Source organism: Gallus gallus, chromosome 3, assembly GCF_016699485.2.
Source record: "Gallus gallus isolate bGalGal1 chromosome 3, bGalGal1.mat.broiler.GRCg7b, whole genome shotgun sequence".
NCBI lineage: Eukaryota > Metazoa > Chordata > Aves > Galliformes > Phasianidae > Gallus > Gallus gallus.
The window spans coordinates 95,781,260-95,793,639 of NC_052534.1; the positions used below are offsets into that span (position 1 = coordinate 95,781,260).

General features: G+C 44.5%; 2 protein-coding genes across 11 annotated transcripts in view; one reads left to right on the plus strand and one right to left on the minus strand.

Annotated features, from left to right (window-relative positions):
- MBOAT2 (membrane bound O-acyltransferase domain containing 2) overlaps positions 1-6,268 on the minus strand; it is a 154,051-nt gene extending 147,783 nt beyond the window's left edge. The window contains exon 1 of one of the 2 annotated variants that reach the window (XM_025148772.3): positions 6,191-6,268. The gene's annotated coding sequence lies outside the window, so the exon portion shown is untranslated. Of the gene's footprint in view, positions 1-5,104; positions 5,420-6,190 lie in introns of those variants that run through there. The other variant, XM_025148771.3, reaches the window with a different exon arrangement.
- Positions 5,758-12,380, plus strand: part of ASAP2 (ArfGAP with SH3 domain, ankyrin repeat and PH domain 2) — an 87,428-nt gene continuing 80,805 nt past the window's right edge. For all 9 annotated transcript variants that reach the window (XM_046939500.1, XM_015276070.4, XM_015276071.4 and 6 more), the window contains exon 1: positions 5,758-5,904. Coding sequence is in view for 8 of the 9 variants with exons in the window: in XM_015276070.4 (XP_015131556.3) it covers positions 5,779-5,904 (126 nt within the window). In the remaining variant the exon portion in view is untranslated. The remainder of the gene's footprint in view (positions 5,905-12,380) is intronic.

Sequence of the window (12,380 nt, forward strand, 5' to 3'; positions counted from 1 at the left end):
TGAGAAGTCTCTCTTTGACAGAAAATTTAAGAGAGAAATAAAGGTCCTTTGTGTCCGAAAATAATATAGCTTTTCTTCTTTTTTTCTTTTCCTAGAAATTCCTGAATCCAAAAACATATCTTCTCTCTTCACTTTGTCTCTTCATTCCTAAACATGATTCAGATGACTTCCATGTCATTCCTGCCACCTGAATGCGGGGTACTCTGCTGATTCTGGGGCTGAATGGTAGTTCTGTAATTTCTCAGAAGAGACTGAGTCTCCCCCTTCTGATATTGCTCTTCTCCACTCATGTTAGCAGGATGGTTTATAAGAGCAGAGACCCGGAGGTTGTGGTGGTTACGGATAATGACAAAGAGTAAAGAGGCAGCTCATGCAGTGGAAACACAATCTGTACAGCAGGATTGCTAGAACAGCCTTATTGGGACTGCAGCAAGGTAAGTCTTTAGCTGTTGGTAGCCCTGAGGGACTCCCATCTAATGTGCATTCTAGAGATGGCTCAAGGGCCTGCAGCTTGATCCACACAACCCAGTCCAGCCTGAGGCATCATGAGGAGAGCAGCTCTGGAGGGCAGCCTGAAATAGTAGCACAGAAAGATTCAGTCTGATCCACTGAAGCGAACACTGCATTCCAAAACCTGAAATGTTTGTATGTAACACATAGGAGAACACGCAGTCATCTACGACACACCTTACAAACGGTGTGACAATGAGATATTTTACTAAATTTAAACATTAGGGAAAACAAAGGTGCAGTTCTGCCAAGGTCCAATAAGAAAAAATTCTGATACAGTCAAGGGTTTACAGACTCAGACTTGTTCAGTTTCACCACTTAAGTAGTACACCCTTCTTTTTGATAAAGAGAATCTTTGGGAAATTTTGAGAGAAATGGCACAAATAACAGTACTGTTCTCCTTTTTCTCTTCCTAGCCCTTGTCTACATGCTACTCTTCCAGCTGCAAGTGCTGTTATTACAAAGAATACTACAGAAAAGAGATCTTTGTAAATTCTTCACAAAAGCCTGAGAGAGAAATTACAACAGAATGCGACTGCATATTCAAGAGTGTAACATAGGCTCCCAAACAGGCACTTCCAAACTCAAAAACAAAGATCTTTTCTGAACTAACTTAATTTGAGGAATTTTTAGACATAGGTATAACCCATCTGTAGAAATCAATCTCTAGAAATAGACACATGAGAGCAAGTACAACAGATTAAGCTATTTTCAACAGAGTAATGCCATCAGTTCATTCCTAAACAGCAGAGGCTGCTACTCTAAAGCTGCTTCGCGTTGTAATTAGTATCATTACAGAGTGAGTGAGACCTTCAAAATCGTGGGTGTAATTTAAAAATAACAAAAATGTGTGCTCTTATAGGGTTTGACACCTTTAGAAATCACAACTTGAAGCCTTTCTCTGAAATTACGGGAAGTAATTTTGGAGAGTGGAGTCTGATTTGAAACTGATTATCTGAAAACTGAACACCAGGATCTGATACTTCAAGAAGAAGAATAAATATTGTAAACCTTTGGACAAAGCCACGGGATCCAATAACAGGGCTTATCACACAGTGCTTTACCTATCTGCTCTGACTTACGTGCACCCATAATTTTCTGAGCTTAGCACCTACCTGCCTGAAAATTTTCATCCAGTAATTAGCAGCCAACAGACTACATGTATGCTTATTTTTTAAGGGTGAAGATAAACAATGAGATTTTCTATGAATCACCTCCTTGTTGCACAAATCACATCTTTAACAGAATTAATAAAGGACCATCAGAATCCTGGGAAATACTGAGTACCTACAACGAAGGTCAGGAAAAAACATTTCCTAAAACTTTTTTAAGTTGTCAAAGAAGAAAATACTGTGAAAAAAAAACAGTGGCATCAAAGGAAGACAGAGAGAGCAAATACCATGAAAGAATGTGTTACTGAGCTAGTAGGTAAAGGGCGAAAATGACACGACTGCTGTGGAAAAAGATCCCTTACACATTTTGAGTCCTATTCCAAGCAGCTGCTTGAGGGATCATCGGCTATGCTAACCAGCTCATCGTGTTCTCTCCTTGCTATTCCTACAACTCCTTCAGCATGTCCTTTTCTTGAACAGACATTAACTTCTGCCTCTGTTTGATCCATCGTGCTAACATCCAGCTCTGGACTGATAAAACCTTAAGGTGTGTTCTTGTGTGCTTTCTCCCAGACTAAACCTCACTTCTGTAATGATTCCCCTCCCGATATCCCAAACCTATCTTTAAAATCCTATCTCCCTCTTGAAGATGGTACTTAAAATGCCTTTGTCCGTGTGCCAAGATCACACACTGTCTGTCACACAGACCAAGAGAGGTCCAGTATTTCCTCATATTCACTCAATTAGCTTTCTACTTGCTAGTTTTGGATTCTCACATCTCTGGAGATTGCCTTACGCTTTTGTGTTTGTATAGCACCAGGTCCATGGTTTAGGTTCTCACTTCCTGAGTGATAAAAATCACTATTTTGGCATACAGATACGATTTCTAAAGCCACAAGAAACAAAAAGAGAAAGAAACCAGTTCTTTTAAAATCTATGTTGTGATTTTGAAGGTCTAAGTCAGCTTTTAACAATGCTCATCGATGGAAACATTAATGCTGGTTTGAAGTCAGCGTAGGAAGAAATATTTGTACAGAGTTTTCCGATTTTCATTTCTTCTGCAAGGGAAGGAGACCCAAACCCTGGTCTTTCTCACCACTCCCTAGAGATGTGCTCTGTGCATATCCACAAGATCAAACACTTTTCAGCAGAGCAACATGCAGAGCTTGAATCTTTGAAAAATGTTTTTGTTCTTTCTCTCTCTCTTTAGTAGAAGCTTAGAAAAAGAGTTGCACCCTCTAACTGCGTGACCGGGTCAAAGACAGTGATGTTTTATCTAGTACTCATTGCAGGTAAGAAAGGAATGTCCAAAGCCAGGGAAGATATGCAGGTAGGCAGGCAGGCAGGCAGAACTATGGAGACAAAATAGTAGTACCAAGTCCAGCACAAGTAAGCCCTGCTCACAGTTCTCTACCTATAGAGACATTCCACTGAACCGCTTCGTTACGGATTCAAAGAATGGGATTGGATACTGAAATTCAGTGTCCCTCATAAATATGTAGAGGTTAGAGTGGATAATGCTGACCCAGTATGACACTGGAACCAGAAAGCCTAATGAGACTCTTTAACATGTCAGAGAAGGAACAGGAAGCCAAGAAAATTTATTGAGGTGTTAGAACCATAAAAATGATTGAAGGGCTGAGAAAACATCCATTCAGTGAGAGATGCTGGACTCACACACACTAATAAAATGTTACTGCAGAATTACAAGCTACCGCACGTCAGTTGAACCACTGTCACCATCTGTGTACACAACCCTGGTTTGTGGCCAATACAAAACAATTCAAGTTAGCTTGGCCCTCTCAAAAGAAGAGGAGTTGATCAGTTTGCTTTATCAAGAAACAATGCTTAGAAATTATCTCATTACATGAATGCATCTCACATGTGAATGCTTATAGGGAGAGATGTCTGAGTACCAAATAGCACACTAACAAAAACAAGCAATAGCTGGAACACAGAGCAATTGTGACCAGCTTCTGTCCTAGAATGCCAATAGAAGCAGCAGACTCCCCAATTTTTTGAGCTTTGAATTATGATTTGAGGTCTTCTGAATGAACCAAGCACACGTCTTTGGCTCCAGGATGAAGGAGAGTTGAGTGAAAAGCAGCCTGTTAAGCAAAAGGACAGACCAAAGTACCTAGCAGCTGCATTGGGATGGCAAACTTTTGAATCTATTAAGTTAAATATCAGGGGATGCCACTGCAATCATCTGACCTAACCTCCTGCATAAACATCTATATAGGTCTATAGAACTTAAGGCCTCGTTGTATAAGGATACTGTCTTAGATGCATGTCTTATCAGACAGAAGATGCAACTGCTAGAGGCTGTAGATTTGGACTACATCAGGTAGAGCTATTCCAACATGGCAACATCCAGTATGATTTACCTCTCAGACTCCAAGTTTTTAATCCCTTCAGATTTTACAAGTAAACACGCCACAGTGGAAGACATGAGAGTTTAAGAACATCAGTGTTTACTAAGTTTAGATGATAGTTTGAGGTTAGGTAATGCTCCAGTGATATCACCATCAGCTGATACAGAACTGAAGATGTAACATCACATATATTTTTAGCAAGAATGAGTATTTATACTAACCCTGGCCACAAGTCCTGGTCACACAGACAAATTTAACGTGTTAACACTGAAATACTCTATATATGCCTGTCTTATTAACTGAAACATGCACAAGGAGAGGGAGGGGTTTATTGTACAACACTGTAGGGAGACAAAAGCAAAACAACGGTGGCGATTTCTATGAGAGAAAGTAAGGAATTACCAGAATGGAAAAACTAAGAGTTGCAAAAGGAGAGCACACGTGGACAGCCAATGTTCACTCATCTGCTTTGCTACCATCAGTAAAAGAAATACAGTTGCCAAACGTCATCATTTATGTTAAAGGAGAACTTAACATTATGATAAAGGAGAACTTAACAGTGCCAGCAAGGATTGCCAAGGGTACTAACATCCACTTAGGCCTGCAGTTGTTTACTTGCACATTTTACAAACACAGCACAACAGTACCTGCCTGCTCCTCTGAACTCCCTGGGGAGTTTTAAATCATGGTAATAAAGAATCACTCATAGAAAGTGATTAACTTCATCACCAGAGGGACTGAGCGGTCGCTGGAGGGTTTCTAGGCCAAACTACAGACCCACAAAGCTTTCCGTGCTACCAGGCTCGGAGTCCTACGCGCTGTGAGGCCAGGAGGATTCGCCACTGTAGATCACATCCCCACACCTGCACGGTGGGCACTGTGACACTTCATTACACCCAGTGACAACTCAGCAACCGCTCCTCTTTTCGCCTCACTGACAAATCCCACAGTCGGGGCTAATTCCTGCGTTTTCAGCCTCATTTCATCCTTGTGGCTTTATATAAAAAGCACAAAGCATTTGCTCTGATAGCAACGCTTCCTCCTTCAGCACAGAAAAAGCTTTCTAAGAAATGAGATATAAATGTTACACAGTATTTTTGCGCGGACCTCTTGGGACCGTGACAGCATTTCTCAGACTTTCCTTTGGCTCCTTTGAAACCGTACCGCAAACCTCGCTGAAGAAATGCCGTTCTGCCGCCGACACGTGCGAGTGGCAGCGCCCCGCTACCTGCCCGCAGCCCGAGGGGCCGCTTTCCGCACCAGATGGGCTCCGCACCGCTCCCCCTCCCGCCCTCGGCTCCGTGCCGGTTGCCGTTGTTAGATCACAAGGCGGGACGCGGCCCTGGGAGCGCCCGCCCCTCCCCTCACGCAGCCGGGGGGGATCCGGAGGGAACCGCCATCTTCTGAGGGCGGGCGCCGGGGGGCGGCAGGTCCCGGCGGGGCGGGGGGGCCGCGCGGCCGCGCCCGGGCCCGCCTCCGCCCTGTGTGTGTGTGTGCGAGAGGCGGGCTGCGAGGCCGCTCCCGCCGCTGGGCGTGTGCCCGGCGCCGGTGCTGCGTGACCGCGCGGGGAGGAGGAGAAGGAGGAGTGTGGGTGCGGGGAATTTCCTTGTGCGGCGGCGGAGGAACAACGCCGCGCCGCAGCCCGCGGGGCGGGAGCTGCCGCCGTCGGCTGCCGGGCGATGTGAGGGGGGAGCCCCCCTTGGCCCTCCCCTCCCCCCGGAGCCGCCCGCTCTCCCCCCTCCCCTCTCTCCTCCCCTCTCCCCGCTCATCCCCGCCCCGCCATGCCGGACCAGATCTCCGTGTCGGAATTCGTGTCCGAGACCAATGAGGATTACAAGTCACCTACTGCCTCCAACTTCACCACCCGGATGGCCCAGTGCAGGAACACGGTGGCGGCCATCGAGGAGGTGAGGCGGGGCGCGGGCAGCGCAGCCCCTCGGCCTGGCGGCGGAGAACAAGGCGCTACCGGCGCTGCCGGCTCCCGCCGCTCCCTCCCCGCCCGGCCCCGAGCAGCGCCCCCGGCCGCCGTCGGGAGGAAACGGGGAGAGGGGGGAGAAAAGGGAGGGGGAAGGGCTGCGGCGCGGCTGCCCCCGGCCCCCAGGGCGGCTCGGCCGGGCAGGGGCAGTCTGGGGACGAGGGAAGCCGAGCTTCCCTCTCCTCCGGGAGAACCGCTCGGTGCCGCCCTCCTCTTACCTGGGGGGCGGCTGGAGCTCGGCAGCCTCCGCGCCGTCCTTGGCGGCACACCTGAGGCGCTCGGCCCCGCCGCTGCGCGGGGCGCTCGGGTCCTCTCCCGCCTTCCCCCGTGCTCCTGTGCGTGCCTGCCTCCGGCACAGGTGGGGGTTGAACCTCCTCCCGTCCCCGCACGCGGGAGTGCCCCCCGCTCCCTGCCCTGAGGTAGCCCCTCGGGAGCCGCGAGGCAGCGCCTGGCCCCGGCGGGCGGGAGCTGCTCCGGGTCGGACTCCCCTCAGCGCTCGGCGGCCACAGCTCAGTCCTTTTTGTTTGCTCGCGGGCAGCCTGAGCTGCTTTTGTCTGGGGGAGAGGGCTGTTTGTTTTCCTGAAAGATATTGAGATGTGTCATTGAAGCTGGTGGTAACCGCCAGCCGTGCCTGGGAGGGTGGCTGCCAGCGCCGGTGTAAGAGACAGAGTCCTTTCCCTGAGAAGGAGACTCCTTTCCCTCCCGTTTCAAATCAGACGGAAATCTGGGACAGGTCTGAACACAGTGAGAGCGCATTCCTCATCCCTGTCGTACGCACACAATGAGACGGAGCCGCTCGGTATCTCGATTCCCCCAGCAGCTTCCCTGAAGTAACTTGTGGGAGGGGGATCTTGTTTGTGATACAGATTAATCTCTCCATCTACCTGTTACATCAGTTCTGGCAGCGCGTTCAGTTCATTTGTTTTGCAGTAAGCACATATTCTAAAAAGAGCCTCTTCAGCAGAAGGATCTTGCCAGTAGTCAGTGTCCCCTCTTACAAAAGAGCTGCCACCAGCGATGGATTATTACCAGAACAAAACCCAAGTTAGGGGTTTAAACTCCCTTTTCAAGCTTTTCCTGTTTTGCCAGTTCCCAAAACCACTAAAGCGAGGAGCTGAATTCAAAATAATCTGCACAGAAGGAATTACTGTTTTGTTCCCGAGGTAATTTTCTTCCATGCAAGCTTGCACTTAAGTGCCTGTGTTTAATTACACGTTGTTAGCCTGATAGTCTTAAGATCAACAATTCTGTATCAAAGGTAACTTTTTCTTAAGGAATATTTGTAATAGTGAGTCATTAAAGTTGTGTGGTAGAGCTACCTGGTAATTGATTGACACAAAATGTGATCTAGCGTAAGCGCTTGGACTAAAAGCAGTTTTGCTAGAATTAAGAGATTCTTATCCGTGGGTTTCACAAAATTTGGTCTCGCAGCCTCAGCTTCTCAGGCTGTATAACTGCAAGAATGTCACATCGCTTCTCAGAGAAAAACACGAAAGAAAGTTTTTGCTTTTCGGGTCAATTTTCTTTCATACTCGTTTTCACACGTTTCATTTGCACAGAAATTTCTATATAATGGCATGAAATTTATATGTTGTGTATCTTACAGTCTTTTAAAAATCCAACTTGGAGAGCTGCGTCTTGAGAACTTCTTTAATATCAGAAGAATGATGTGCATTTAAAGCTTTGAATCAGTGGGATTCTTTTCTTACTTAATCTGCCTGCCTGGTGTTTGTGCATGTATCAGAAGCTGATATACCACTGCTTGATTTTTAAAGGAGCTCAGTCAGGATGTCGAAACTTAGTTTGTATCTCTGCATATTTCAGATATTAGACACTGCTTGCTTAGATACAAAAATTACCTTTTGTGATAAAGATGATAGTGAATGTGCCTTACAGATCTAAGTGAAGTTTGCATAGTAGTTGAGGAGAGATTGCATTTAGCTATAGCCTTCTTAATCTTATCGATCTATCTAGCAGCTTTGGCAAAATACCAGCAGCTGCTGCCCGTTCTTACTGCCGCTGTAGAGCATGTGTTTAAGTGCTGATTTTCTTCTTTATGCATTATCAAGACCAACAAACAAATTTTCATGGTTTCAAAACTGTGAAATCTCTTTTTACACTATTTAAGTTTGGAAATACTGAAGTCTTTCAAAATTAAGTGCCAGGTTTTTCAGGTTAAATACAGTCTGTTGATAAAAATCTGTCTATAAATTGTGTAATAGAGAAGGCAGCATTCAGCACATTTTTTTTTTTTCCAAAGGGCCAAGCAGGAATTAGCTCATCGGGTTGTTATGAACAAGGACTTAAAAAGAATGCATCTAAAACTCTACAGGTAACACAGGGAACCCGTCTCCATTTCCAGAGCCACGTACTGTGAAGCATCACTTTCCAGTGTGTGCTGCTGCAGTGTACAGTGCAGCTCTGGAAGCTGGAAGGTTTGGCTCTGTGATTCAGGGAATGTGTTACTCAACACGGGTCCCTTCCAACTCAGGGTATTCTGTGATTCTCCATGATTCCATAGTTAATAGGTGAGTTGAAAGTTTACTGGCTATTGGCTTTGTGGATGGATTGATTTTTACCAAGTGATTGAAGATGGTTAAGTTTTCATCTCCCAGGGCATTGTGTACATATAAAACAAAATAAGTTCCCAATACTGGTAAATTGAGGTGTTTTGTGGATGTCCCTCAGCTGCCTTTCCTCACAAATCTGTTTCTGGAATGGCCCATGTTACACAGAGCTGGTTCTGCACTGCCTTGCAGCAGAGACGTGAGGCGTTTGCACAGCAGCTGTGGGCTGGTGGGGCTTCTCAGTCTGAGTGCACCTCAGTGCAAACAAAGAGGGCTGCTTCCAGATCCCACTGGGAAGCTTTTTGCACTTAGTAACACTGCTGGCTATCAGTTTTGTAATTCTGTCTTAGTTAATTAGTAGGTATATAATAGTGTCTTAAAGGTTCAGTTAACGAGGCCTTGCTTTCAGTGATGGAGTGGAAGAGGCTTGTTAAGATAGGGGATCAATAAGATGTTGGACAGTTATATGCGTATCATTTACCAGTTATGACTCTGTGGGCTATGGTATTGCCTTAAATCAGTGTTTCCTGAACTTGGATTAACTGACCTCTGTCAGATGCAGAGTATGATTGATTTTTAATGCCAATGGAGAATACCTGGAGTTTTACTATTCTGTGTGATTGTACGGACCGATGACAGATGGCTGATCACAGCCCTTGAGATTACCAGAAGTACAGTGCCTATTGAAATGCATGAGAAAAGAGAAGCTAATCCTTCCCTACCAGTAGTGGGAAAGGGGTTAGGAAAGGTATGCTCTTGGAGTACAGTGTGATTTCGAAGGGAAAAGAATCGTATAACTTCTGTATTGTTGTCAAGCAAAGATGTTGTTTAGCAAAATGATGGGGATCTCTTTAGCTTCTACCAAAACTGCGTTACAAGTAAGCAGTATGTCTCAGGCCCTTACAGGTTACTGTTTAATCTTTGCATGTATGATAATGACTGCAATTAAACAAGTTTTGATAGAGTCCAGATCACGGTCACGTGATGGGGGGAGGGGTTGCTTGAAGTCAGTAATCTGGTTTGACAAATGCTGACTTCTCAGCTTACTGGTTTTGTTAAAGGTCTCCCATTATCACAGGATCGAAAAGTGGGCAGTGACCGTTCTTAAGCTATGAATGCTTAAAAATCTGATTTTAGTGCTGCTATTACTCGGAATGTGCACTTCTCTCTTTCAGGTGCTGTAAGTTAAATAAAATAGTCCCTAAACTGTAATGGAGCTTGAAAAGGTTCTAATAGCTGTGAACATTAAATATTTTTGGAAATGATTACCTTACTGAGTAATTTAATGAATACTATCCAAGTGTGCCACTGTATTTTGAAGCACAAGTTAAGTGTTACAATAAAGACTAGCACTGAAGCCCATAAAAATTAGAAGTAGTCATTCCCACTGCTTGTTTCTTGTGGTGTGGTGCCTCTGGACCAAGAAAGAGGGGGCAGGGGTGCTCCTGTTTGGGCTACTACATGAATAGAGAGTACCAGAGGGCTGGTGTTCTGAGCCTTGGTGTCCAAGTCATGATTTCAGGCACAAAGCTTACTCTGCCTATTTAAACTTCACTAGAGCTGGGATTTCCCTAGAATGTGGAGAATGGAAACACTGACAGAAGTTTAATAGGTTACTGGAGCACCATCTCTCAGTATAGTAGCACTTGCTACTGTGACAAGTGTGTTTTTAGTAGACAGGGCAAATGTGAGGTGGAAAGAGGGAGAAGGTGGAGGTGAGAGGAGTGTGGGGGTAGGCAAAGATGGTCTTAGTTGTTTGGATACAAATAATTGTAGTTGCTTTGGATCTATTTAAAAGCCATTCTGCAGGAATTTCTATAATGTCAGTGAAACTAACGTTAAAACCAAAGTTGTAATTTTGGGTTTGTACTTGCCTCTCTTCTGTAAGTCCTCTACGATGATCATTGCACCTTAGTGTGTTCCTCATTTTACAGTTAAAATGATTTATATTTGTGTAATTTTCAGTCCTAGAGATGTAGTGTATCATTTCAGTATCAAATCCTTTTCTTCCTCACTGTCACAACACAAAATTTTCTATCAGAAATCATAACACCTATATCCCATCCAAGGTAATCCCACAGTTTGCAGCTGAATTTGAGAGGCCTGAAGGATCAACTCATTGAATTCCATTCTCTCTTGTGAGCTAGAATTTTTAATCCTCCCTGCTGTGTTGTCTTTCTGCAAAGCTAATGAGGGCAAGAGGTGATAACGGCTTGGTATGATCAGTGAGTGAGAGACTGGATACCTGCATACATATGCATGTTCTGAAAAATTATACTTTCTATGTATTTTTCTTAGGTCTTTGAGGCTGGAGTTCTCTCTTCTTAACGCTGCTTTCATGATATTGGCTTGCTTTTGAAACCTACATGAAGAGAACATTTTCATATATTCTGAGAACCAGTAGAAAATTACTCATCTTATATTGCATTTTGGATCATTTACTACTATTATCCGTAAACGCTAATGTCTTTGTGCTCAGTGTAAGTTGCTCCTTCTAGAACATAATTGTGTACTTCTTTTTGCCTCACTGCTAAATAGATTTCCATAAACGTAGTGTTTAAAACTTCTTCTTTTGTGTTCAACTTCTGCTTCCTTTCTGTAGTCATAATTTTCTGTCATCTGCCTCGAAAGGTGTTTCTGGAGAAGTAATTATGACACAAGTGGTGTTATGAGTTAAGGAGGAGTGTTGGACTTTTTTTTTTCTTTTTGAGAAGAAAACAGGATGGAAGTTGTGGGAATACAGGAGCTACGTTGCAGGTTTTCAGCTGGAGCTCTGTGCACGTTGTAGAACAGAACTTCAACCTTGAACATTACAGACAATGTGCAGTCAGTTATAACAATTTCAAATTATATGAACAGGTTGCTGTATATCTTACCTTGGTACACCTTGGGGCATCTGCTTCTTTATGCCAAATGCCCCATTTCTGGTGGGAATTTCAATGGCAAAATATACACATTTCCAAAGTATTTTATTAACTGTGGCTTTTGTCTGTGGACTTTTTCTTTAGTGCTGTTGCATTCCTCAGAACCAGCTCCACTGCATTTTCTTCATTCTGGTGATAAAAGAGAGACATGGAAAGAGGCTTAGATTCTTTCTGCTTAGATTTTACCCACCTTTGCTTCTTCCTATCTTCATGTTGCTCTGCATACCATAAGTAAGGCAGTGCTTGATAAAGGTGAGGCCTTCATTTTGTAAGGCATTGCACAGTCACAGGACAAAAGCCTAACCCCTGTTCCAAAGCACCTAACAGTCTATGTGTAGAGCAAGACATGGCTGTTGAATAGATGGCAGAATACAAGAAAACCACTGTGGTTTGTTTTTATTCATAGGCAATAGAGTAGTTCTTCATGAATGTTTCAGATCAACTCTTACCCTATTTTTTAATGGTTTTCACCTTCCACGTGTTCTGTGTTATATATACACACATACATAAATGTGTGTGTGCATGTATATACATAAAGTTACAACCAGTCCTTTTTAGAACTCCAGCACCCCAGTCTCTAAGCCTTACTGCTAAGGACCTATGCTGTCAAACCCTGTTCCCCAAAAGCAAATAATGTTTACACCTGAAGCTTTAGAGAAGTTGCCCCTAGGCCCATTTCAGTACCTCTTCCCTCTATTATTTTGGTCATGATTAGAGCTTCCTCATACTTTACTTCTATTTAACAATCTCCTTATTTCTCTTACTTTCTTAAAGTTGCATTGGTACAGAGATTACTATTGCTTTGCCCTGTGTCCAGGAGCTCCCTGGGCTTGCCCTGTGGCCCAGCAATAAGACCATGTCCTAGGGGTGAGGCAGCCCTGTCCATGGTCCTAGAACCCCAACCCAGCTTCGTGGGG